The sequence below is a fragment of the Rhineura floridana genome, chromosome 2 (genome assembly GCF_030035675.1).
Source record: "Rhineura floridana isolate rRhiFlo1 chromosome 2, rRhiFlo1.hap2, whole genome shotgun sequence".
NCBI lineage: Eukaryota > Metazoa > Chordata > Lepidosauria > Squamata > Rhineuridae > Rhineura > Rhineura floridana.
Window position 1 is genome coordinate 157,700,883 of NC_084481.1, and position 23,975 is coordinate 157,724,857.

General features: G+C 44.2%; 1 protein-coding gene across 26 annotated transcripts in view; it reads left to right on the top strand.

Moving 5' to 3' along the window:
- Positions 1–23,975, top strand: part of MADD (MAP kinase activating death domain) — a 155,043-nt gene that overhangs the window by 84,999 nt on the left and 46,069 nt on the right. For 7 of the 26 annotated variants that reach the window (XR_009760684.1, XM_061610982.1, XM_061610967.1 and 4 more), the window contains 8 exons: positions 413–466; positions 3,563–3,663; positions 3,981–4,064; positions 11,598–11,756; positions 12,203–12,311; positions 13,939–14,001; positions 14,685–14,805; positions 15,269–15,374. Coding sequence is in view for 25 of the 26 variants with exons in the window: in XM_061610982.1 (XP_061466966.1) it covers positions 413–466; positions 3,563–3,663; positions 3,981–4,064; positions 11,598–11,756; positions 12,203–12,311; positions 13,939–14,001; positions 14,685–14,805; positions 15,269–15,374 (797 nt within the window). In the remaining variant the exon portion in view is untranslated. Of the gene's footprint in view, positions 1–412; positions 467–3,562; positions 3,664–3,980; positions 4,065–11,597; positions 11,757–12,202; positions 12,312–13,938; positions 14,002–14,684; positions 14,806–15,268; positions 15,375–22,793; positions 22,877–23,975 lie in introns of those variants that run through there. The other 19 variants (XM_061610973.1, XM_061610969.1, XM_061610961.1 and 16 more) reach the window with 7 other exon arrangements.

The following is a 23,975-nucleotide window of genomic DNA, read 5'->3' on the forward strand; positions in this document are numbered from 1 at the left end:
TGGTGGGGTGTGTGTGGTAGTTATACATAAAATACATAATGTATTCTTTGTGGTAACCCATTGATAAGAAACGTCAAATGTTGGACATAATGAACCTGACAGTGTCTCTTTTTAATCTGTCATTTCTGTGAAGACAGATGAGATCAGGTAGGTCTCCCTTAGCTGCTGTCCTCAGCCAGTTAATTGTTTATGGTTATTAATTTTGACATTCTATGAATGAAGTCAGTGGAAGTCTCTAACCCTGATCTGACTGAAGAAGTAATTAATTCTTCACTTGCCAGTTGTCATTAATCTCTGCTTTGATAGTGCAGGATTGGGTGGCTTATTTTTATTTTTGTTTTCCATTTCTGCCTCTGATCAGCATCTGACATTTTTCTGTCTTTCTCTCCTGCTTACATTGCATCTTGAGTAGAATTGTGGAACAAGCACCATGAAGTGACAAAGCAAAAAGCTTTGGAAAAACTGAGTAAGGATATGATAAAAGGACAGAAACTTACACTCCTCCCAGCCTCCCCATAACTGCCAACTCTTTAAGCCTTTGATTGAACACCCATGCCACATGAGCCATAGGGCAGACAAAGGAGGTCACTATTTCTTAAAGAAATCTAGTGTTGGGGTTCACTGAATAGCCCTTTCTATACCAGAAGAGGAGAGAAAAAAATACACAGTCTCCTCCAGCCAAGCTTCAAACCCTTTCTTACCACTGAATTTAAAATTAAATTTTGAACAGATTTCCTCATGAGATTTTAATCTCTCTTTGGTGGTATATCTACAGTCTCTGTAATATTTGTATCAAGGATGCTCTGTGCAAAGAGATTTTTGTCCTGAATTCTTAACCAATAGTAGATATAAAGTGTGAAGTTAAGACCCACGTGAAAGGTCTGCCATTATTGTTTAATCATGGTGATTAATTATTTTGGATAAGGTATGAAGGAACCCTGAGAAGTAATATGAAGAATGGAGATTAACTGGTAATGGAATACAGTGTTGATATATTGTTTTTCTAGGCAGTTTTTCCTTGACTATCACACTTGGGGAGAAGAGAGTAAAATGGCCAGCCAAGGCCTGCTTCGACATTCTGCCTTTTTTCTTTATCAGACATCATCAGAGCTGATGTACATAATTACAAACGGTGTCTTCGTTATACCTTGTGTTAATCGCAATTGTGTTTTTATATATATATATATATATATATATATATATATATATATATATATATATATATATATGATTATTTTCCTTTCCAGTAGCATCTGAGTAGAATAAAAGGCAATAGTAGATTGCTGCTTGCAGAGTTTCAGGTGATAATGGGCTGGGCTGGTGAAAAGGGTTAAAGCACCCCCCCATGCTCTTTCTCCTCCAGTTCAAAGTGCTTGCAGGCTCTTTGTAATGGAGATGGGGCAGTTGGAGTTACGTAATATGCACCTGCAGTGTAATGTGTAGTTTATCCTATAGTATGCCATTTACTGAATATTAGGGCAAATCTTGCAGATATCACCACAGAAGTGTTATTTGGTAGTGTTTATACCTGTTCCTGCTCAAATATGTATAGGTGCTGTATGATAACGAGCTCATTTTATTATGCATTAGAGTATACACTGTTGTACACAACAGAGTATCGCTGCTAAAAACTGTAAATATAAAGCTTGTTAGATTGTTTAGAGAGCTTATTAATTCACAGTAAAGTAGTAGTGTTAAACCAAGAAGCCTATTTAATTCATAAAATAAACAGGCCAGATTTATTCAGTGCTGGTCCTAGGTTCTTTTTAATGAATACTGCTTTTAAAAGAGAGAGCTAGAGGGGAACTTGTCAAGGATACTTAGATTATGCTGTATCCTACCTTAAAGGATGTAGGAGGTTGTGCTAGATCATTCACAGTGCTTAACTCTGAATAACCTTTAGTGTGATTAAAAATTCTATGTTTAGTGAATTGATTGGGATAATCTGTAAAGTAATCAGTTAGTGTTTTCATACCAAAAGGATGCTTTTGACTGATCAGGGTTTTGTTTTTTTTAAAAACCCACTTTTGCTAATTGTACCTTAGTTCTGAGCAGATTATCTGAAATCAAGTTCCATGAATTTCATAGTTCCCCCTACCACTAAATCCCCCAAAGTATCTCTAGCACGATAGTTAGGGGCATTGAAGTGCTAATATGGTCTGGAAATTTATGTTAATATACCTAAATACCAGTTACTTTTTAAATGTTCTATATGAGACTCTTTAAATACATTCCATAGAGGATTTTTAATGGAATGCCAAGCTAGTACATAGAACCTTGGGATGAGCTACACATCTCTTTGACAATTCTACCATTCATGAATAAAATGTTCATCCAAAAATGCACACCAATAATCCTTTATTCACGCACACCATATATATTATTTTTCTTTCTCTCTTGCACCTTGTTTCACTTTTTCTGATGTTGGTACTATCTAGTGATAGACATCATACATCCCACTTGCACTCCTGATTCTTAGTTCACCATATTTAGTGGTATGTAAGGTATTGCTTTAGTGTGTACATAGAGTTGTTACTCATCATTACTTGTACACATCCTAGATCTGTTTTTTGAAAAAAATCCTCCAACTGCTGGTCATGTGTCCCTGTTATGGAACAGTTGGCAGATATGGCTGTGGCAGAAGCGTTGTACTCAATCTCTTCTCCTTTCTGAGCTCTTAATGGTGACCTGTGTAGTCTGTAGTATATTCTTCTCCTGCCTCCTTATTTCCATTGCACAGTGCATTCCAAACCCTTCCCAATTCTGTCTCTTCTCTCATCCTTTTTTTTCTGTCAGTCATTTCATTATAGGAGGGTAAAAAATATGGAACTGCATGAATGTAGCATAATCTGTTCAGCATTTATTTTCTTTATGAATAGGGTGGGATAATGAATGCATGTTTTCACAGCAGCTGAAACCCACATTCGCTGCTTCACCTAAGTTGTTACAAACTCTGGAGAGCCATTTGATACATCCCTACAGTGACCATGTAATTCTATTTTGCCCCCAAATGTCCCATTTGAAGCTCTCATTTATGAAACACAAATTGCTATTGCTGGCTGTTTGGATGGTCATACCATGTGTCACTTGGTGAACAGGAGAAAAAAACTTCAACTGTAGTTGGTAGTATATTAGATCAAGTACAAAGTGTCTGGCAATAAGATCTACCTCTCTCCAAAAAGCAAACAGCAACAAAAGCAACCCTGTATCTGAGATAGAAGGAAGTGGCTTTCCAGAGTCATGTGGTGACTGTTTGGCATGCCTTGTACTAACTGGAATCTGTTTGATGCCTGCTTTGTCTCTTTTTTCTTTTTCTTTCTCCAAATGGGTGACTGTTCAAGGCAGTTGGTCTGCTTCTCAGGTGCATTTACGTATTGGACAAAATGGTAACAGTGACCAACTGTGCTATATTTTTCATTTATGGTGCTTAAAAAGTTGAGGAGAATATCCTCTGTTTCCCCCCCCCCCTTAGTACTTCTCATGCACCAAAGCGATCATTTGCCTTGTGATTCTTTCATATATATTTTTTGCAGTAATGAGATATCCCTTTCCCTCTCTTTAGGGTCAGAAGGTACAAAACACTTTTTTGATCTGGGTGAGACAGATGAGAAAAAATCCCAGATCAGTGCAGACAGTGGATTAAGCTTAACCTCTAGCTCTCAGGTGAGTGTCTTGAACACTTGTATTTATTATCAGAGGAACTTCTCAAGCAGATCAGCAAGGGGTAGAAGGCCATGAGAATTCCTTGTGACCTTTTCCAGAGATTTTGCTTTTCAGTGTGGGGTGATGTACTCAGTCTGGGAAACACTGATAATTATGTGACAGCAACACACATTCCACTGTTCTTGATTCTGGGCATCTGAGGCATGAGATTTACATTTGTAGAGTGGGTCCAAATAAAGCATCTTGTCCAAGTCTCCAAACAGAAATAGTAAAGTTTAATGTGAATTATTTTTCTTCTTACCCATTCATGATTTCAGAAGAGTGATCTGGATTCTGTGGCAAGTGTGGGACCTGCTGTTATCATCCGAAGCACCAGCCAAGATTCTGAAGTTAGCACAGTGGTAGGGCATGACCAAAGTGGAATGTCTGTGCTTGACTTCCATGTTTGTTTTTCAGGCCTGTTTGTCTGCATGTACTTTCTTACTTAGCATCTGTGTAAGTCTCCTCCCTATCTTTCTGGTTTTATATTTAATCATATTCCCCAATTGTAAATATACTACTCTGGTAGGTATGGGTACCCTGTCCATTTCTACAGCTTTGTAATCTGTGCTTATATATTTTGTTTGTGTTTATATTGTTAAATTGTGATATCATAACTTTGTTTTGAGAACAAACTTTCACGTTGTTAGTTTGTTGATGTTTTTTACAAGAAAAATAAGAAAACTAACCATGGACGTTTTCAAGACCATTGGAAGGTACACAGCCCAGTAGGAATCTCTGGGGAGCCAATTGAATAAACCTGCATCTTCCATATGGAAGCTGTACCTGTGCCCTTACCTTTTAGTCATTTGCAGCTGCCCTTTTCTGAGCAATTTCAACTGCCTGAATGGCAGGGGCTGCCTGTGCAATTCCCATTCAAAATTCTGGTTCATATAATTGGCGCTTCCATGCAGGTTTTGTTAACCTACAAGCCCACCAGCAGCTTTACATGTTCTTGTAGGTGGGTAAGTAAATAAGCAGGTGATCATATGAGGACTGTACTGTTTGACATATGAACTGGGCTAAAGAGAGAGGCAAATAGTTGTTGGAAAGTGATGGATATGGTTGTGATTACAGTTACCTTAAATTGCCCTGTTGGGCCAAAGAATAGACATTTTCCATGGGAGGTATACCATCACAGCGGGTTGTAGCACCACCTATCGTGCGAAGGCAAGAATGTTTTTGAAGTCAAGACTAGGGGCGTCAGGCCCCTCCCACTCTCCAGTTCATTCTTGCCTTCGTACGAACAAGATTGAGATCCTATAGCGTAGCTAAGTTTTTTTGTCTTTGTTGTGTATTTGTCTGACAGGGTGTGGAGGTAGTGTACTTGTTTGTCTCCCAAGTCCCTCTCTCCCCCTGTTTTGATTTTCACTGCTTTTTTCAGTGCATTTATTTACCTGGGTAGTTTATTTCCCCGTTGTTTGTCTGTCGGTTCCTATAGCGACTGTGGCTGCGGGTCTCTTCGGCTTTGGCCGTTTTCCCAGTTTTTCTCCGAGGCCCTGTAGCGGCTTTTCTGGGCTAGGCTACCTCGAGCTGCGTCCTGTGGCGTTGTTGGAGAGACCGCAGCTGCGGCTCTCTCTCTCCGACGGGAGCTTGCAGCTGCGGCTCCCTGCCTTTCCTCGCCACCCGTTTTTAGCTGCGCCGTTGGAGAGACCGCGGTTGCGATTCTCTTTCAGGCGGGAGCTTGCGGCTGCGGCTCCTTGCCTTTCCTCGCCACCTGATTTTAACCTACCTGGGTATTGCCGACGACGAGAGCCTGTGGCTGCGGCTCCCTCATCAGAGTGAATTTTTCCTCAGCCGCACGCCACGGCTTTGATTTCCGCCGCGGAGAGCTCTGCAGTCGGCGGCAACGGCTGCCTGTCCCTGCTGATTTACCCTTCCTGGGGTTTTTTGCTCTTTCAGAGCCGCTAGTGCGGCTATCGGCCCCGCGGCTGCTCCTGCGAGTCTGTGCTGGGCAGTCTCTCCATTGCCCCGTCTTCTCCGCCATTTTTTGACTTAATTTTCCCGCTCTTTTTACAGGCGCCATTTTGATTGCTCCCGTTTTTCCCCCGCCCTTTTTGTTACCCCTGTATGTGTGTTGTAGACAGGCTCCTTACACACAAATCCATAACTATTTTGCCTGAGACTGTATTATTAAGGCTGTGACTGTGGCTGTATCATTAAGGCTGTGGTCCTAATATCATTTGATGACCTGAACAGCAATAGTGCATCCTGCCCCCTCTGTGGCCGTGTACTAAACCTGGATTATACACTGTACATCCTGCTCCATCTGTGGCCGTGTACCAAGCCTGAATTCTAGCATACAGCGTTATATTAACGCCAACATAGTGCATCCTGCCCCCTCTGTGGCCGTGTACTCAGTCTGAAATATATACTGTACATCCTGCCCCCTCTGTGGCCGTGTACCAAGCCTGAAATACAGCCTATATTATACTAACGCTGATACCACAGTGCATCCTGCCCCCTCTGTGGCCGTGTACTGCACCCAAGTTAATATAAGATGGCAGAACAGCCAGGCATGTCCCAAACAGCCAATAAGATGGCAGAACAGCCAGGCATGTCTCAAACAGCCAAGCCGCAACATTCTAAGGCAACTAAGGCTAAGCGTACTAAAGCACTGGCTAAGACAAAACATCTTTCCAGCCATAGCAAACCAAAGCGTCCACGCTATGCCTCTGTGCCGACCACCACCACAGCAGCTCAGGAACACATAAGCGATATATGCCATTCACCTGCTGCTTCCTCTGACGAGGACGATTTTGCTGGCTTTCCTACTCAGACTTCGCCTAACCAGCCTCCCTCCATGTTACTGCCCCAAACATCGGCTCCAATAGCTACTCAGGCACAAACATCTGCCACAACTGGGCTGCAGCTGTCCCCTGATTTCCTTTCCCAACTTCAAGGCATGCTGGCATTTTTCACCCAAATGCAGTCACCACCACAAGTCCCTGCCATACCTCAATTCAACATGGACCAACGTGCTTGCCATGAAGCACACCCTTCCTGTTCCCCAAATCCCTTTGATGTAGCCAGAGGCAGATGTATTGACGAAGCCTCGTATGGGGAGGAGTCAACCTTCACTGACCACGTTGAAGGAGATGACTGGAGCGACTATTCAGATCATGAGGAGGACACATCTTATCGCTTGTTTAATGCCTCAGACTATCAGCCCCTGGCACGCAGGGTAGTTAATACCCTTGGTCTCCAACTTTCAACATCTTCCGCCCCAGCTATCAGAGGGGCCAAGGTCCTCAAATCCCTTGCACCTACTGAGCACTACATCCCGGTGCCGGACCCCATTGCCAAATTGGCCTCTGAAGAATGGGCTCACCCATTCTAATCTTGCCGCTTCAAGAACCTGGCTGACAGGCTTTACGCCTTAGCTCCGGACTTTGCCACCAAGTTAGCCGTCCCTGGCATAGACGAACCAATCGCTAGCCTAGTTTCACGATCTCTTTTGCCCAGGGAAGGGGAATCCCAGCTAAAGGACACTACTGAGCGACGACTAGACTTCGCCCTCCGCAAAAATCATGAGGCCACTGCCCTCTCCATGCGTGCCTCCGCTTCAGCCTCCGTTTTCTCCAGAGCAGCTATGATGTGGCTGGATGATCTTCTAGAGGACACTAACCCCGATCCTGTCGCCCTCAGAAGGTCACTGATAAAGTTGCGTAAGACAGCAGCTTTTGTGGCCGATGCCACCTTGGATGCCACTCAATTGGGGGCACGAGCCATGACGGCTCAGATAGTTGCTCGACGGACCCTCTGGCTTCGCCACTGGCAAGCTGACTCCGCGGCCAGAATGAATCTGTCCAGGGCTCCTTACTCTGGATCTTTACTCTTCGGCGAGGAAGCTCTAAAGGCAGCGCTGGTTGATCCCAAAGACGCCCACAAACCGGTTCTGGCCACTGTCAAGAACACCGACCACAGGCCTTTCAGGCGATTTCCTTCCTTCCGCACTAACCAGCCCTTTCGAGGAACGCGGCCAGGAGGACGAGGCCACGACTTCAGATCCTATGACCCCAATTCCTTCAGGGGCTCCTGGAACTGGCGTTTCCAGGCCAGAGGTCAGTACCAAGGGTGCAGGGGCAACTCATCGTCCTCATATAGGGGAGGTCCTCGCCAACGCAAGCAGTATTAACACACTTCCCGTAGGTGGCAGATTACTTAATTTTGGAGACCGTTGGCTGCGCCTCTCTACGGTCTCCTGGATCAGGGAGCTTTTCAGTTATGGCTATGCCATAGAGTTTTGGGCAACCCCACCAGACAGATTCCATCCGTCACCTTGCCCAAGGGCACCAGACAGGCACAGCATCATGCAGACAGCTATACACCACCTCTTGGACATAGCGGCAATAGAGCCAGTCCCCACAACTGAGAGGTCGGAAGGGGTGTACTCCCTCCTATTTGCTGTGCCAAAACAAGATTTGTCATGGAGGGCGGTATTGGACCTCAAGTTTGTCAACCGTTTTGTAACATACCGCAGATTCAAAATGGAATCCCTCCACTCCATTACGGAGAGTCTGCATGAAGGAGACTTCCTGGCCTCTATCGACCTTAAGGAAGCGTATCTCCATGTGCCCATTTGCATAGCCCACAGAAAGTTTCTTCGGTTTGCCTTTGGCCACCAGCACTTTCAATATAGAGCGATGCCATTTGGCCTCTCCTCTGCTCCAAGGGTGTTCACCAAAGTGCTACTCATTCTAGTGGCTTATCTCCGGATCCAAGGGGTTCATCTCTACCCATATCTGGATGATCTGTTAATTCGGGCAAAGTCTGAAGAGCTGGCTCATCATCATTTAACGATCACCCTCAATGTCTTGCAGGCCTACGGCTGGCTTGTCAACTTCGAAAAAAGCCATCTCCAACCAACCTAACGCCTACTACATCTAGGGGCAATGTTGGACATCCTGCAGGCAATGGTATTCCTGGCTCCAGATCGTATCACTGCCATCATAAGCATCGCAAGGTCCCTGATGCAACAAACATCCGCAGACGTCATGCTCCTAGCCAGGGCACTCGGAATGTTCATCTCTACAATCCATATCGTGCCATGGGCTCGAGCCCACACTCGGCAACTTCAATGGACTCTGTTGCCCTTTCAACACGACATTGCCAGCTCCAACCATCGCAAAGTTCACTTGAGCCCTGCGCTGCGCCTCTCATTCCACTGGTGGACGAGGGCCCAACACCTCTCCAAGGGCACGCCGTTCAGAGAACCCCACAGAACTGTTGTAACCACAGATGCCAGTCTTATCGGCTGGGGAGCCCACTGCAACTCCCAGTACGTTCAGGGGGTTTGGTCCACCACAGAGCAGACTCAAAGCATCAACTGGCTGGAGCTAAAGGCTGTCCATTTAGCTCTACTTCATTTTCAGTCTCTGTTCCCTTTGGACCATGTTCTCATTCGAACGGACAACACGTGTGTAAAATCACATTTGAACAGACAGGGGGGTACCAGGTCTCGTCCTCTGCAGGACCTAGCCTCCCTCATCTTTGTCTGGGCAGAACAACGTCTACAATCCCTGAAGCAGAACATCTCAGAGGGATTTGGAATGTGACAGCAGACTGGCTCAGCAGACAACAGGTTTTTCCGGGAGAATGGAAACTTCATCCAGCCATTTTCCATCGTCTTCAGAGTCGGTTCGGTGCATTCTCAATCGAACTGTTTGCCTCCAGTCGCAATTGCCAGCTTCCCAGGTATTTTGCCCGATACCTCGACACAACAGCGGAAGCAGTGGATGCACTATCAACACCGTGGCCACAAGGTCTTTTGTACGCCTTCCCTCCAATACCAATGTTAGCCAAAACCTTGAGGAAGGTGCGACGCGAGAGGGCACAGCTGGTCCTGATAGCACCATTTTGGCCACGCCGACCATGGTTCTCGGACCTTCTTGCAATGTCAGTAATGGATCCTTGGACAATCCCGGTCAGGCCAGACCTTCTATCACAGGGTCCAGTATGGCACCAGGACCCCACTTGGCTCAACTTAACAGCGTGGCGTTTGAACGGGGACATTTGAGGTCGGCTGGCCTGTCTGACGCTGTTATTGATATTATCTTGGCCTCAAGAAGACCATCTATCACTCGGATTTATCAACATACTTGGGTGGCTTTCTCCAAGTGGTGCCAGTCTCACCACCACGATCCATCCCAGGCCACCATGCAACAGGTGCTACAATTTCTCCATAACGGATTCATGATGGGACTTAGACCCAACACCTTATGTCGACATGCCTCGACTTTGTTGTCTATTCTATCAGTTTCGTCTTCCGGTGCGACTATCGCCTCACATCCGTTCATCAAACGCTTTTTGAGGGGAGTCGCCCTACGCTCTTCGGCTGCTGTCCATCGGTTTCCCTCATGGAGTTTGCCGAAGGTTCTGCAGGCTTTGCAACGTCCTCCGTTTGAACCCATCAGGACTGTGCCTCTTCGTATACTGTCCTTCAAGGTCTTGTTCCTGATCGCAATCACATCTGCCAGACGAGTTTCGGAGTTGGGCGCATTGTCTTCCGCTCGCCATCTCTGCGTCTTCCATAAGGACTCTGTTGTACTGAAGACTGATCCTTCCTTCCGTCCCAAGGTTGATTCAGTGTTCCATTGCAACCAGGACATTGTTTTGCCTTCCTTTTGCCCGAATCCTACCCATCCTCTCGAGAAGGCTTGGCATTCGTTGGATGTCCGGAGGGCTCTCAAGACCTACCTGTCTAGGATATACGACGAACTGAGTCTCTGTTTGTATCCTTTCATCCAAGGTCTATGGGGCATAAAGTATCCAATTCTACCTTATCCCGTTGGTTAAGGGCATGTATTACCTTAGCCTATGAGTCCCTTAAGTTGCCAGTTCCAGCTAGTATAACAGCTCATTCTACTAGGTCAGCTGCCACTTCAGCTGCTTTCGCTACTAATGCTCCTGTTGCTGATATTTGCAGGGCTGCAGTCTGGTCCACCCCACACTCGTTTATAAGGCATTATAAAATTGATCGCTATGCCTCTGCTGACGCTTCTTTTGGCAGACGAGTGTTGCAACAGGTTCTTAATGAGGATTAGCATGTGGGTGGTCCCTCCCTGTATGGGCTGCTTTGGTACATCCCGCTGTGATGGTATACCTCCCATGGAAAATGTACCATTGGTCTCACCTGAAAGGTGATTTTCATGGGAGGTATCCCATCACGACCCTCCCAGTTGGAGGATTACTAGATATTTTTTATTTTTCATGTGTTATATATTCCTGTTACGCTATTATATTTAAATTTTGTAGTGAAGTCAAGACTGCTAGTTCTGTTATTTCACTATGGGGAGTCATGTTATTATGAATGTTATCATTATATTATTTTCCTGCTGGCAGGCCTCTTGGCCTAGTCATTGTATTTTAGATATTTCTCTTTAGACTCGCCGCGAATGAACTGGAGAGTGGGAGGGACCAGATGCCCCTAGTCTTGACTTCAAAAACATTCTTGCCTTCGCACAATAGGTGGAGCTACAACCCGCTGTGATGGGATACCTCCCATGAAAATCACCTTTCAGGTGAGACCAATGGTACATTTATTAGTACTCTTTTTCTAAAATGTTGTGAATCTGACTGCTTCCTAATGTCAGTTGAAAAACTGCAGCCTTTTATTTTTAGTTATTGTAGGCCTGAAAAAAGCAGCATTAAACACTTTTAAAATTAAACACTTTGTCCTGCAAACGGTCTGTTTGCATTCTAGGATTTGCTCTGAAGGATCTCTCTGTAACCTGGCTTAGTAGAGATTTGCCCCTATACTTTCGGTTGGGGTAAAAGAATTCTCAAGATCTAGTTTACATTGGAGTGACATCCTGAATAAATTTTTGTCTTCACAGTATCTGCTAATATTGGATAGTAGACAGGCAATGTAAACAGTTTGTTTTCTTCTTCAGGTGAGCAACAGCTCTGGAGAAACGTTAGGAGCAGATAGTGATCTGAGCAGCAATACTGGTGATGGCCTTTGTGGAGAAAGTGGTGGAAATCTGACAGGATCACGAGGCACTGTATCAGACAGTGAAATTGAGACAAATTCAGCAACTAGCTCTATCTTTGTAAGAACATGCTTTGTTTTTCTTTAGGAATTCTGTTGGTGGTTATGATTAGAGTAATAGACCCATTATCTTATTGAAGGAGGTTGTGTTGGAAACGGTCAGTCTCTGGTGAAGAAATACCGCAATGCTGGACCAGTGTTGGCAATCCAACTTACATGTCCGTGTGCGTGTGTGTGTGCGCGCGTACGCGCGCATACACTACAAACTTCATTATACATGTGGCAAGTATATTTGCCTTGTAAGTATGAATTGGCCCAAAGTGATAAGCCTCTTAAAGACCTTGAATGCCTTAAAGACTTTGAATGTCTTATTATGGCAAGTGGCTGAAGTTCTTTTTCTGGTGTTGATTTTTTACCCTCTGAATTATCTTGTTGCAGAATCACCTTGGTAGTTGAATACATAAGGAGCAATAAAACGTGCCTGATTAAACTGCCTTTTTTTTTAAGGGTAAATCTCATCACTTGAAGCAGACAATGAAAGACGCTAAATGCAGCAGTCCTGGGAGAGCTCCAGAAGATGCAAGCCTACGCGTTTATCTCTATGAGGGTCTTTTGGGTAACTGTTAGTTTTTATTTTGTTTGGAGCAAATTTGTTCAAAGCATAGAGATTTCTTTGAAATAGCATTTATGTTCCCATCTTCTTTATAGTATTTTCTCACCAAAAGGAAATAAAAGATGGAATTAGAAAAAAAATCCGAGCTACTCAAGTGAAGCCACCATGGAATGAGTTTTTTGTTCATTTGAATTCTCTGACACACAATAGATGAGTCATGAGCTGAAAGCTCACAGTTTTCTTCAAAATATTTTATACAAAGCGATAATCAGTAATGTCATTACTTGCTCACAAATGTTACAGTATTCAAAGGAATAGTCCACACATATTAATCCTCTCCCCATCCCACCCTCATCGGTGGTTTGACTGCCTTAATCGCTACCATACTTGTTTATATGAGAACCAAACTAGACATGACATTTGTTGTTTAGTTTACAGTTGCACAATTGATTATTTTAAATAGATAGCCAGCATGAGTGGGGACACTGTCTGGAACAGGACTGTGATGTGTGTGCCGGGAGGACATTTCCTTTTTCCCCTCCACCATGGTCCCTATCAGAATGCTCCCCCATGTCCTGCTGTTTGCAGTGTAGAAAACTCCCCTTGATGCTGTTTCTGCTATCACAAATAACAGGCAGGGGAATTTCAGTTGGGACTGCAATGTGGGCTGCAGAAACATTTTTAAACCTAAGGACTACATTACCTCCCAGCCAACTATCCAGGGGCCAAATGTCAGCAGCAGGCACAGGCAAAACAAACACAGAGACCTCTCTGTGTAGATCGCTTGACTTCTATGGTGTGCATTGTAAAAGAGGGTCCCTTTCCAGCCACATCACAGATACTTAGCAAGCACCCTCTTCCCCACTCCTGAGCTGTTATCAGTGATCAAGTGAGCAATATGGGGGTGGGAGGAGGTGATTGTGAGGAAGGGAGGCTTTAACCTTCCCTCCCCACAAGCTTCTGCCCCCCAACATTGCACAGTTTATTAAGATTCCAGCTTAGGAGTGGAGAAGAAGGAGCTCACTGTGTTTCTGTGCTGTGTGGTAGGAATCCCACCCCCTGCTGCTGCTGAGTTATCTGATCAAAGATTATAGCTCAGCATCAAGGAAAATGTGGCCAACAAGAAGGGGAGTTTGGGGATGGACAGGCCAGTGGGCTAAATGGGCAGGCCCTGTGTATCACATGATCCAACCAGTGGGCTGGAGGTTCCCTTGGGTTAAAGCCACTCTTACCCTTGGCGTGGTCCCAATCTGGCTCTTCCCTGCCCCCTGGTCTTTAATCTGACCAAGCAGATTATAAGGAAACTGAGAATGAGGCTCTCTGAAGAATTAGTGTTTGTAGATTCAGCATATTCAGCACATATACTTGTCAAATCTAGTGTATATTTAAAAATGCCATATTGAGAAGTGGAGTCGTATCATAACACAGTAAGCTAAAGGTTAGAAGATGTTAATGTATTTGGAGAGCCATAGCCTCTCTTTTGTGACCGCACCTTGCAATGTGTATATGGCATATTTTTCACTGGATGTTTTTCTCCTGAGTCTCATTAATCCAGAGAAGTTTCTTAGTGTTGTCATATGTTTCATTTCTCTTCTTTGCTGCCATGTTGCTGCTTGCTTGGAACTATAAGGGAGGGATAAAGGATCTGTCTGGGACCAGTTAGAGGATGCTGCCATGGAAACCTTCTCTATGAGTAATAATTCTTTCTGTTTTTCTGTGTGTGTTAAAAAGATTTCTCACATGTATTTCTGTATGCTCCAGTGTTCTTTTCTTGTTCCTCTGTTCTGTATCATCTTCATTTGTTGAATACTAACAGGAAAACAATCACAGAGAATGAAAGGAAGTTGGTGTACTGCTGTAGGAGAGCTAGCTGTAGCTTGTGAGATGGCACAAATGTTTGCAATATATGCAGTGGATTAGGAGAGAGACTGAGGTTTATCATACTTTGGACACATAACGAGAAAACATGATTCACTAGAAAATACAATAATGCTGGGAAAAACAGAAGGGAGTAGAAGAATAGGAAGACCAAACAAGAGATAGATTGATTCCATGAAGGAAGCCACAGACCTGAACTTGCAAGATTTGAACAGGGTGGTTTATAACAGATGCTGCTGGAGGTCGCTGATTCATAGGGTCACCATAAGTCGTAATTGACTTGAAGGCACATAACAACAACATCAGGAGAGAGAAACATCTTGCATCACCTGGCTTGTTTTGATCTTATTTATGTTTTATCAAAACTGGTTTTGCTATGTTGATCTTTTTAAAATTATTTATGTGATTGCTTGACACATCTTGTGGAAGAAAGAGTTTTTCATGTTCTATGTTGCAAAAATATTTGGGCTCTGGATTAATTTATTGTATGCTGTCTAGGCAAAGAGCGCTCAACTCTGTGGGACCAGATGCAGTTCTGGGAAGATGCTTTTCTAGATGCTGTGATGTTAGAAAGAGAAGGAATGGGAATGGACCAGGGGCCTCAAGAGATGATTGACAGGTAAATTATAAATTCTCCACAATTTTATCTCTCTCTGCATTATTTCAGCTAGAGTTTAACTCATTTCTGAGAATTCAGGATGTGATTTTATTCTGAGTAAATTTGTTGAAATGAGTGTTTTATATTTTATGTACACTAAGGGATTTTTTACTAGTTTATGTTTTCCAAATAAACTTTAAATATGTTTATTTTATTTAACTCTAAATTTAATTTTCTATATATCATAATTCTGTCTCTTAATATGATCTCTTGCACCTTTGCTTATTTTTTAATGTAGGGCCTATAAAATGAAACATGACTTGACAAAGTTAAGTTTAATTTCTGGTAATTTTGTGATTGAATTTAAGGCAATTACGAAAAAAGATAACAGATGGAGAAGGGTATAGCATTTTTCATCCTTTCTTTGCTGTTAGTAGATGAAAGTCCATTATAGACTCAAGTTGATGTATGTTTCTTCCTGTAGGTATTTTTCTCTAGGAGAACATGACCGGAAGCGTTTAGAAGACGATGAAGACCGCTTATTGGCTACGCTGCTTCACAATATGATAGCCTTCATGCTTATGTTGAAGGTGCCACTTTTTCATATTTTAGATTAATTTTGCACATTTTTGTAAGACTTGTGAAAGTTGCCATAAGACCATTGCCTGTACTTATATTTTGCTGCATTTGTGTACTGTCCTTCAACAAAATATTCTGGGTCAATTTACAGAAATGCATGTAAAAACATTAAAATAGAACATCAGAACTCAATCATTACAGTGTTAAAACAGTAATCAAAGGTGGCATTAAAATAGTTTAAAAGGCCTAAGAGAATAAAAAACATTTGCTTGTGCTGAAAAGATAACAAGGTAGATACCAGGTGAACTTCCCTTATTTTCAGAATAACATATATGCTGGTGAGCAACTAGTAAAACCAGTGAGCCATTTGAAATAGGCTATAAAGAGTCAAGCTTTCTCTCCTTAAATGCTATAAGCAGCACATCCAGGAAGGTATTTTCTTTAGTGCTACTAGATTTTGGGATGGATAGAGGATATGTGGGCAAAGGGAGGGATATCAAAAAAGGCAAGGTAACCTCTTATTAATGTGCTCTGACCTCTCTTTTCCTCTCTGGGTAGAAAACAAAAAAAATACCAACAGAAAAAGATTGCTCATGTCATTTGTGTGAAGCTTGTTCTTCCTGCTTTCTCCTCCCAACTTCCTCCTGGAGAAGGCACATTGAGAACTGAGTGCACCTCTGTTCGCTTATATCTTTGCCTCCTCCAGAGCTGTTTGAAGACGTGTTGAGGACAGGGTGTGGAAGGAAGATGAAGGGTGAGAAGTATATATTGAGCCTGTTCACAGTGGAGGACATGCTGTGTTAGGGATGACGCCTCCCACTGGATTGACAGGCAGGGTCCAGAATCCTTTGTGTCCTCTCCAAGGGGAGGAGTCGTACCACCCCCCAGTCCGACCGTGCCTGTGGTCACTGACAGTTGGGGTCCTTTAGATTGCTAAATAACCCTCAGTTATCTCCTTAAATTCCTTTGCCTTGTGAGTTTGTTCCTCTCCTTTTTTCCCATTGATGTGAATGTTTTTTATTCTGTCCCTTCCTTGTTATTTTTTGTCTCATTTCTGTGTTTGCATGGCTTCACACAAGAAAGGGATTTTGGGGGAAGTTTGTTTCTCCCTTCCTTGTTGATATTTTTCTTCTTTAACTTTGCGATTTTGGTCTCGTGGGCTTGGGAACTTGGGAACAGAGACTTGATGACCTGCGGGATCCATGGCGGCTGCTAGAGTCTGGCCTGTGCTTCTTCAGCCTGACTGCTGTGAGGAGATTTGATCGTGAGTACCCTGCAGGGTCTGTGGCGGCTGCTGGAGTTCACCTAGTGCTTCTTTGGCCAGTCTTTGATTGCTGTGAGCAGTTTCTGTGACTGCAGGACTGCTCTCTCCTTCATTCCTTCATTTCTTCAGCAGCTGAGACCGTGTTTGGGGCTTGCCCATTTGGCTTTGGGGGCTATTTTTTAAGTGGGAGCACTGTTTCCCTGGGCAGCTTTGGCCATTCCATTCAGTAGTACCCTGGGAGGTTTTGGCTGTCTTTCTATTAAGCACACGACTTAAAGGCAGTTGAGTGGGACTCTCCTATATACCCTGAAGGAGGACAGAACAAAGCACCAGGCCATTCCAATACAAGTAGAAATAAATAAATAAAAGGCTGTAGAGACTATGGATGGGAAGGACAGTGGTGGTGACCTGCAAAGTGCATGCAATGTCTGTTTTCTTGCCTGAGAACAACATGGCATACACATGCAAAAAGTGTTGGAAGAAAAAGTGAGGGGCCTGGGACAGTGTGTGGGTGGCCATACTGAAGTGTGTAAGAAAAGATAAGGAGTTCTTAGATAGAATGCTGGAATAACAACAGCAAAGAGAAATATAGGAGATAGAAGAACAGCAGCATGTTGAAGCAGAAGAGGAGACTGTTGTGGAGAGCAACAACAAAGTGGAGGAAACTCCGTGGAAAAGGGTGACAGTTAGGAGCAGAAGAGCGAGAAGACACCCTTCATTGGTGGAACTACTGAACAGTTTCCAGGCACTTGATAATGAGAGTAGAGGACAGTCTGCAGGGGAAGAATTACAGGAGACCCCACATGATAGTGAGTGAGAAGCTGAAGCTCAGTCAAACAGTGGCAATGAAACCACGCCCCACAACAAGAAGAAAAGAGTAGTAGTGGTGGGAGACTCCCTACTGCATGGGATTGAAACCCAAGTATGCCGAGACGATCCATGGACTCATCAGGTGTGCTGCTTCCCTGAAGGATGGATTGGAGATGTGACGGAAAGGTTGCCATTGCTCATAACTGACAGATATCCCTTTCTTCTCATCCATGTGGGAATGAATGATACTGCCAAGTGGAGTTATGAGGAAGTCACATCAGAGTTTGAAGCTGTGGGAAGGAAACTCAAAACTTTGGGGCCTAGATAGTTTTCTCATCCAACCTTCCAGTGCTTAGAATGGAAAGGGAAAGAAAAATACTTCACGTGAATGACTGGCTATGAAGGTGGTGCCAATGTGCAAGATTTGAATTCTGGGACCATGGGCTACTCGTCCTGGAAATGGACTGCTGGCAAGTGATGGACTGCACCACACAAGAACTGAGAAGAATGTGTTTGGCCACAGCATGGAGAAATTCATCAGGAGAGCTTTAAACTGAATCCTAAAGGGGAAGGAGACTTGGCAGTAACGACTAACAAAGGCTTGTGCACAGTAAGAGGAACAGAGGGAATGGCTCTAATGGGGCCCAGTAATAGTCTTCATAAAAATGTAGGAAGGAAGCCAGGCCATAAATCGCATGGTCTTCGATGTCTGTATACTAATACCCAGAGTATGGGAAACAAGCAGGACGAACCTTGAACTCTTAATACAGGAGAGTAAATATGATTTGATAGGTATAACTGAAACTTGGTGGGATGACTCACATGACTGGAATATCGCAATTGAAGGATATAACTTGTTCAAAAAGAGCAGAACAAATAGAAAGGGAGGTGGAATCATGCTATATATTAAAAATATATATATCTCTGCATAGAAATACAGGAGGATGAGCTTGGTAGTTCCACTGAGAGTATCTGGATTAAAATTAATGGGGCAAAGAATAAAAGGAACATGATAGTTAGAGTCTACTACCGACCACCCAATCAAGGAGAAGACGAGGATGAAACAAATTGCCAATGTTTTGAGGAAATTCTGTCAAAACACAGCCCCTCCAAGAAATTCCTGACTTGTGTTGGAGATAACTTTCTCCTACAGAAAGTGGAGGAAGCAACTAGATTATCAGTTATGCTTGACTTGATTCTATCCCATAGAGATGACTTGGTGGATGAAGTGGCAGTTACAGAACTCTGGGGGAAAGTGACCATGCTGCGCTAGCGTTCTTGATTTTAAAGGAAGCAAACACTGAGAGTAGTCATACACGTACCCTGGACTTCAGGAAAGCCGATTTTAATAAACTCAGAACATTGGTAAATAAGGTTCTGTGGCAAGCGGCCCTAATGAGAAAAGGAGTCCAAGATGGGTGGGAGTTTCTAAAAGAGAAAATTCTAAAGGCGCACAATGGCAAACAACTCCATCAAGCAGAAAAGGGAGAAGCCAGCAGAAGAAGCCAGTGTGGCTTCACAGAAAGCTTAGAGATGACCTGAAAACAAAAAAGGACACATACAGGAAGTGGAAGGAAAGCCAGACCACAAAGGAAAAGTACAGACAGGTAGCATGGAATTGCAGGGATGGCGTCAGGAAGGCTAAAGCTGAGAATGAACTGAGAATAGTGAGAGATGCCAAAAGCAACAGAAAAGCTTTCTTCAGGTACATCCATAGTAAAAGTCAGAGAAAAGATACGGTGGGACAGCTACTCAATGAGGATGTCAAAATGACAGAAGTGCTCAATTCCTAGTTTGGCTTCGTCTTCTCCCAAAAGAGAGTCTATGACCCTCCTGGCAAACATGAAGTTGAAGGGGCAGGATTGCAGTTTGAGACTGATAGACAAATGGTCAAGGAATACCTAATCGCTTTGAACAAGTTCAGATCTGCAGGGCCCAATGAACTGCATCCTAGAGTATTGAAGGAACTGGCTGAAGAGCTCTTGGAACCAATGTCTATTGTCTTTGCGAAATCGTGGAGGATGGGTGAAGTGCCAGATGACTGGAGGAGGGCTAATGTCCCTATCTTCAAAAAAGAGAAACCTGGGAACTACAGACCAGTCACCCTGACACCGATCACTGGGAAAATTCTGGAGCAGATTATAAAGCGGTCAGTGTCTGTAAGCACATTAAGAACATAAGAACATAAGAAGAGCCTGCTGGATCAGGCCAGTGGCCCATCTAGTCCAGCATCCTGTTCTCACAGTGGCCAACCAGGTGCCTGGGGGAAGCCCGCAAGCAGGACCCGAGTGCAAGAACACTCTCCCCTCCTGAGGCTTCCGGCAACTGGTTTTCAGAAGCATGCTGCCTCTGACTAGGGTGGCAGAGCACAGCCATCACGGCTAGTAGACACTGATAGCCCTGTCCTCCATGAATTTGTCTAATCTTCTTTTAAAGCCGTCCAAGCTGGTGGCCATTACTGCATCTTGTGGGAGCAAATTCCATAGTTTAACTATGCGCTGAGTAAAGAAGTACTTCCTTTTGTCTGTCCTGAATCTTCCAACATTCAGCTTCTTTGAATGTCCACGAGTTCTAGTATTATGAGAGAGGGAGAAAAACTTTTCTCTATCCACTTTCTCAATGCCATGCATAATTTTATACAATTCTATCATGTCTCCTCTGACCCGCCTTTTCTCTAAACTAAAAAGCCCCAAATGTTGCAACCTTTCCTCGTAAGGGAGTCGCTCCATCCCCTTGATCATTCTGGTTGCCCTCTTCTGAACCTTTTCCAACTCTATAATATCCTTTTTGAGATGAGGCGAAAACAATGCAGTGATTACTAGAAGCCAACATGGATTTATCAAGCACACATCCTTCCAGACTTATCTTATCTAAAATTTTTATTGGGCAACCCCCCTGGTAGACTGTGGGAATGCTGTGGACATAAAATATCTCAACTTCAGCAAAGCTAAATGTGGGCTGGATGGAACAACTATCAGGCGGATCCACAGTTGGCTACAGAATCATACTCAAAGATTGCTTATCAATGGTTCCTTCTCAAACTGGGAGGAGGTAATGAATGGGGTACCACAGGGCTCAGTCCTGGGTCCAGTGCTCTTCAACATTTTTATTAATGACTTGGATGAGGAGATGCAGGGAATGCTTATCAGATTTGCAGATGATACAAAATTGGGACGGATGGTTAATACCTTGGAAGACAGAAATGAAATTCAAAGGGATCTTGATAGTTTGGAGCATTGGACTGAAAACAGCAGAATGACATTTAACAGGGATAAGTGCAAAGTTCTACATCTAGGAAAAAGAAACCAAATGCACAGTTATAAGATGGGGGAGACTTGGCTCAGCAATGCTACATGCAAGAAGGATCTTGGCATTGTAATTGATCACAAGCTGAATATGAGCCAAAAATGTGATGTGGCTGCAAAAAAGGCAAATGCTATTTTAGGCTGCATTAACAGAAGTATAATTTCCAAATCGCCTGAAGTATTAGTTCCCCTCTATTCAGCACTGGTTAGGCCTCATCTTTTGTTCTGTGTCCAGTTCTGGTCTCCACACTTTAAGAAGGATGCAGACAAACTGGAATGGGTTCAGAGGAGGGCACCGAGGATGATCAGGTAACTAGAAACAAAGCCCTATGAGAAGAGGCTGAAAGAACAGGACACGTTTAGCCTTGAGAAGAGAAGACTGAGGGGAGATATATAGCACTGTTCAAGTACCTGAAAGGTTGCCACACACAGGAGGACCAGGATCTCAATCGTCCCAGAATGCAAGACATGGAATAATGGGCTAAAGTTACAGGAAGCCAGATTTCAACTGAACATCAGGAAAAACATCCTAACTGTTAGAGCACTACGACAATAAAACCAGTGATCTAGGGACGTTGTGGGCTCTCCAACACTGGAGGCCTTCAAGAGGCAGCTGGACAGCCACCTGCTGGGTGTGCTTTAACTTGGATACCTGTGTTGAGCAGGGGGTTGGACTCGATGGCCTTATAGGCCCCTTCCAACTCTATGATTCTATTCAATGATTCTATGAGAACACACCATGAAAAAGGGGGGAGCGCCATTTTGTTTTGAGCAGTTGCAGCTATTTCTGTTGGGAATACTCTCAGCTGTTGTGGCCGTTTGATTGGGGGTACTGCCATTCACAGTAGCCTTATTAGGAGACCAGTGACTACCTCACCACTCTGGTTCCAAGCGGATTTGCCTGTGTTTCCCCCTTTCACCCCTAGTACTGGCTTTATAGTGCTGCCTGCCTGCTAACATTCCAGCTCAGTAGGTTGTCAGTTGTCAGAGGGTGTTGAGGCATGTTCCCTCATTGCTGTCTGAGAGGAGTGTGCCTCAGTGAATTCCCAACTTTTATAGTGTTATTGGAGTACCAGGAGAACCTTTCTTAGTTATGGCTTCTCCAGCCAGCAGTTGTGTCAGCATGTTTGTGACAAGGAGGGGGACTTTTTTGTGGATGTTTCCCCCTCTTCCAATGTTCACAGTGTGGGGCTACCACTGGCTCTTTTCAAACAGAGACTGTGCCTTTCCACTCAGAGGGTGATTTTGTGAAGTTGCAGGGCTCCCTGAGGGTGGCTGACATCCCTAATAAATCTAGGGCTGGGCGCACACAAGGTCACAGTTCTAAGCACAGACATGAATCTTGTCTAATTGTCTAAGCATCATAGGAGAGGTAAGTAAGAAACACAGATACTACAGATGTTTCTCAAGTGGCAGTTCTGTGAGCTGTCCTTCCTCCCCCTATAGGCTATTCCTGGAGTTCTTCTGTCATTGTGGAACCTGCTCAGAAGATGGTTGGTGTTGATAATGCATTTGCTTTCAACAGTTTCCTTTGTTTCTGTCTTGTTGGCTGATGTTAGCTCCCTTTACCCAGAGTCTGCTGGAGCAAAGGGTGCTAATCAGTCAAGTTTGTGATAAATACAGTCTGAACCCACTACAGGTGGCAGTCTTTCCTCTTCCTTGTGTTCTCTCCAGTCCTGATATATCAGAGGTGTTGGTCAAGGAGTGGGGCTGTGATGTGTGTATTTTCCTGACTCCAGAATGGTCATATGTCATGTTGGAATCAGATTGTTTCTCTTTGATGAGCTGTCTCTCTTCCCCAATACTTACAGGCTCAGGGGAGTGTTTCCAAGGCAACAGCAGACAACCCTGTTGGCTCCTCTAGAGGGCCACAGTCTGTGAATAAATAAATAGGAATTCCTCTGGAGTTTTCTCTTGAGGATTCAAAAGGGTTTTTCTCTTGGAAAATGCCCTGTAATACATATATGAGAAAGCTTTTACAGGGGCAGTTGGCTCTTATAACTAGCTATAGTTATTGATGTGGGATTGAGGAGTTGTTCTTGCTCTGTTAGTTGAACTGGAGGGTGGTATGACTCCTCCTCCTGGAGAGGACGCAAAGGATTCTGGACCCTGCCTATCAATCCAGTGGGAGGCATCATCCCGATCATAGAATGTCCTCCACTGCCAACATCAAACAGAAATTCTTGGTAAGTAAAATCTCTGTTTTTAACCCCTAATATACTAGAGCAGTCCCATATTAATTGCTGAAATAATGAAATGTCATACATTTATGCATGATTTTTAGTTCAATTGGATATATTTGAGCTTCTCCTGTGCATGTAAAAGATGATATCAGGTGGGTAGCTAGCTCCACCTAGCGGTTGAAGGCAAAAGAGCACTGTTGAATTTTTGCAGGCACTTCCTGGTCTGGTCCTGTTCTTGCCTCAGTTCTCTTTTGCCTTCACCAAGCTCGGTTGGGTCCTCTCTGCCCCTTGGTTTCAGGCCTGTATTGTTTGTTCTGTTAGTGTTGTTCTTTGCTATATTGGTGTTTTTCTTTGTTGACTTTGTATTGTTCCTAGTTTTCTTTCCCCAGTTAAAAAGAAAAAAGGAAAAAAAGGTTTTCATTGTTTTCCTCCCAGAGTCCTGTGGTGTGGCTCTTCCATGAAGGGGGTGCCCCTCCTCTCAGTCACCAGCAGCTTTTTTGGCCTCCTCCCCAGCCTCACAGCCTCCTTCAGCTCCTCAGAGTGGTAATGGCAGCGGCAGCCACCTTCTCTTTCGGGCAGCCTCCCCGCAAGTGGCGGTGTTGCCTAGATTGCACTGCAGCCTTAGAGGCCTTCTGACTGCGACTGGCCTCTCCCTGCCCATCCATCAAAGAGATGCGCAATGGGAAGGCCCCACGGTCGCGTCAGCCCTCAGATTCTCCTTCCCTGCCACCAAACTAGTGCAGGGGTGGGCAGATGCCACGCGTAGAGATGGCATTAGACCTCCCAATGGGCTGGGACTCAAGCAGGGCAGTGGCGCGTTTCGCTCAACGTGACAGTGTTCTCCACCACCACCCCCCATGTCTCCTTGGAACTACCTCTGAGGCCCTTTTGTCCCTGTAAGCCCCACAGCGTGTTGCACCCATGGGGAAAGCAACCTGCAAATCAGAAAACCCCTCTAACAGGATGAAACTGGTTCTCTCCCCACCAGCAACAGATACAGCGTTGGAGCCTTTACCCCTCCAGGACCCAGTTCCTTCATATCCTATGCTG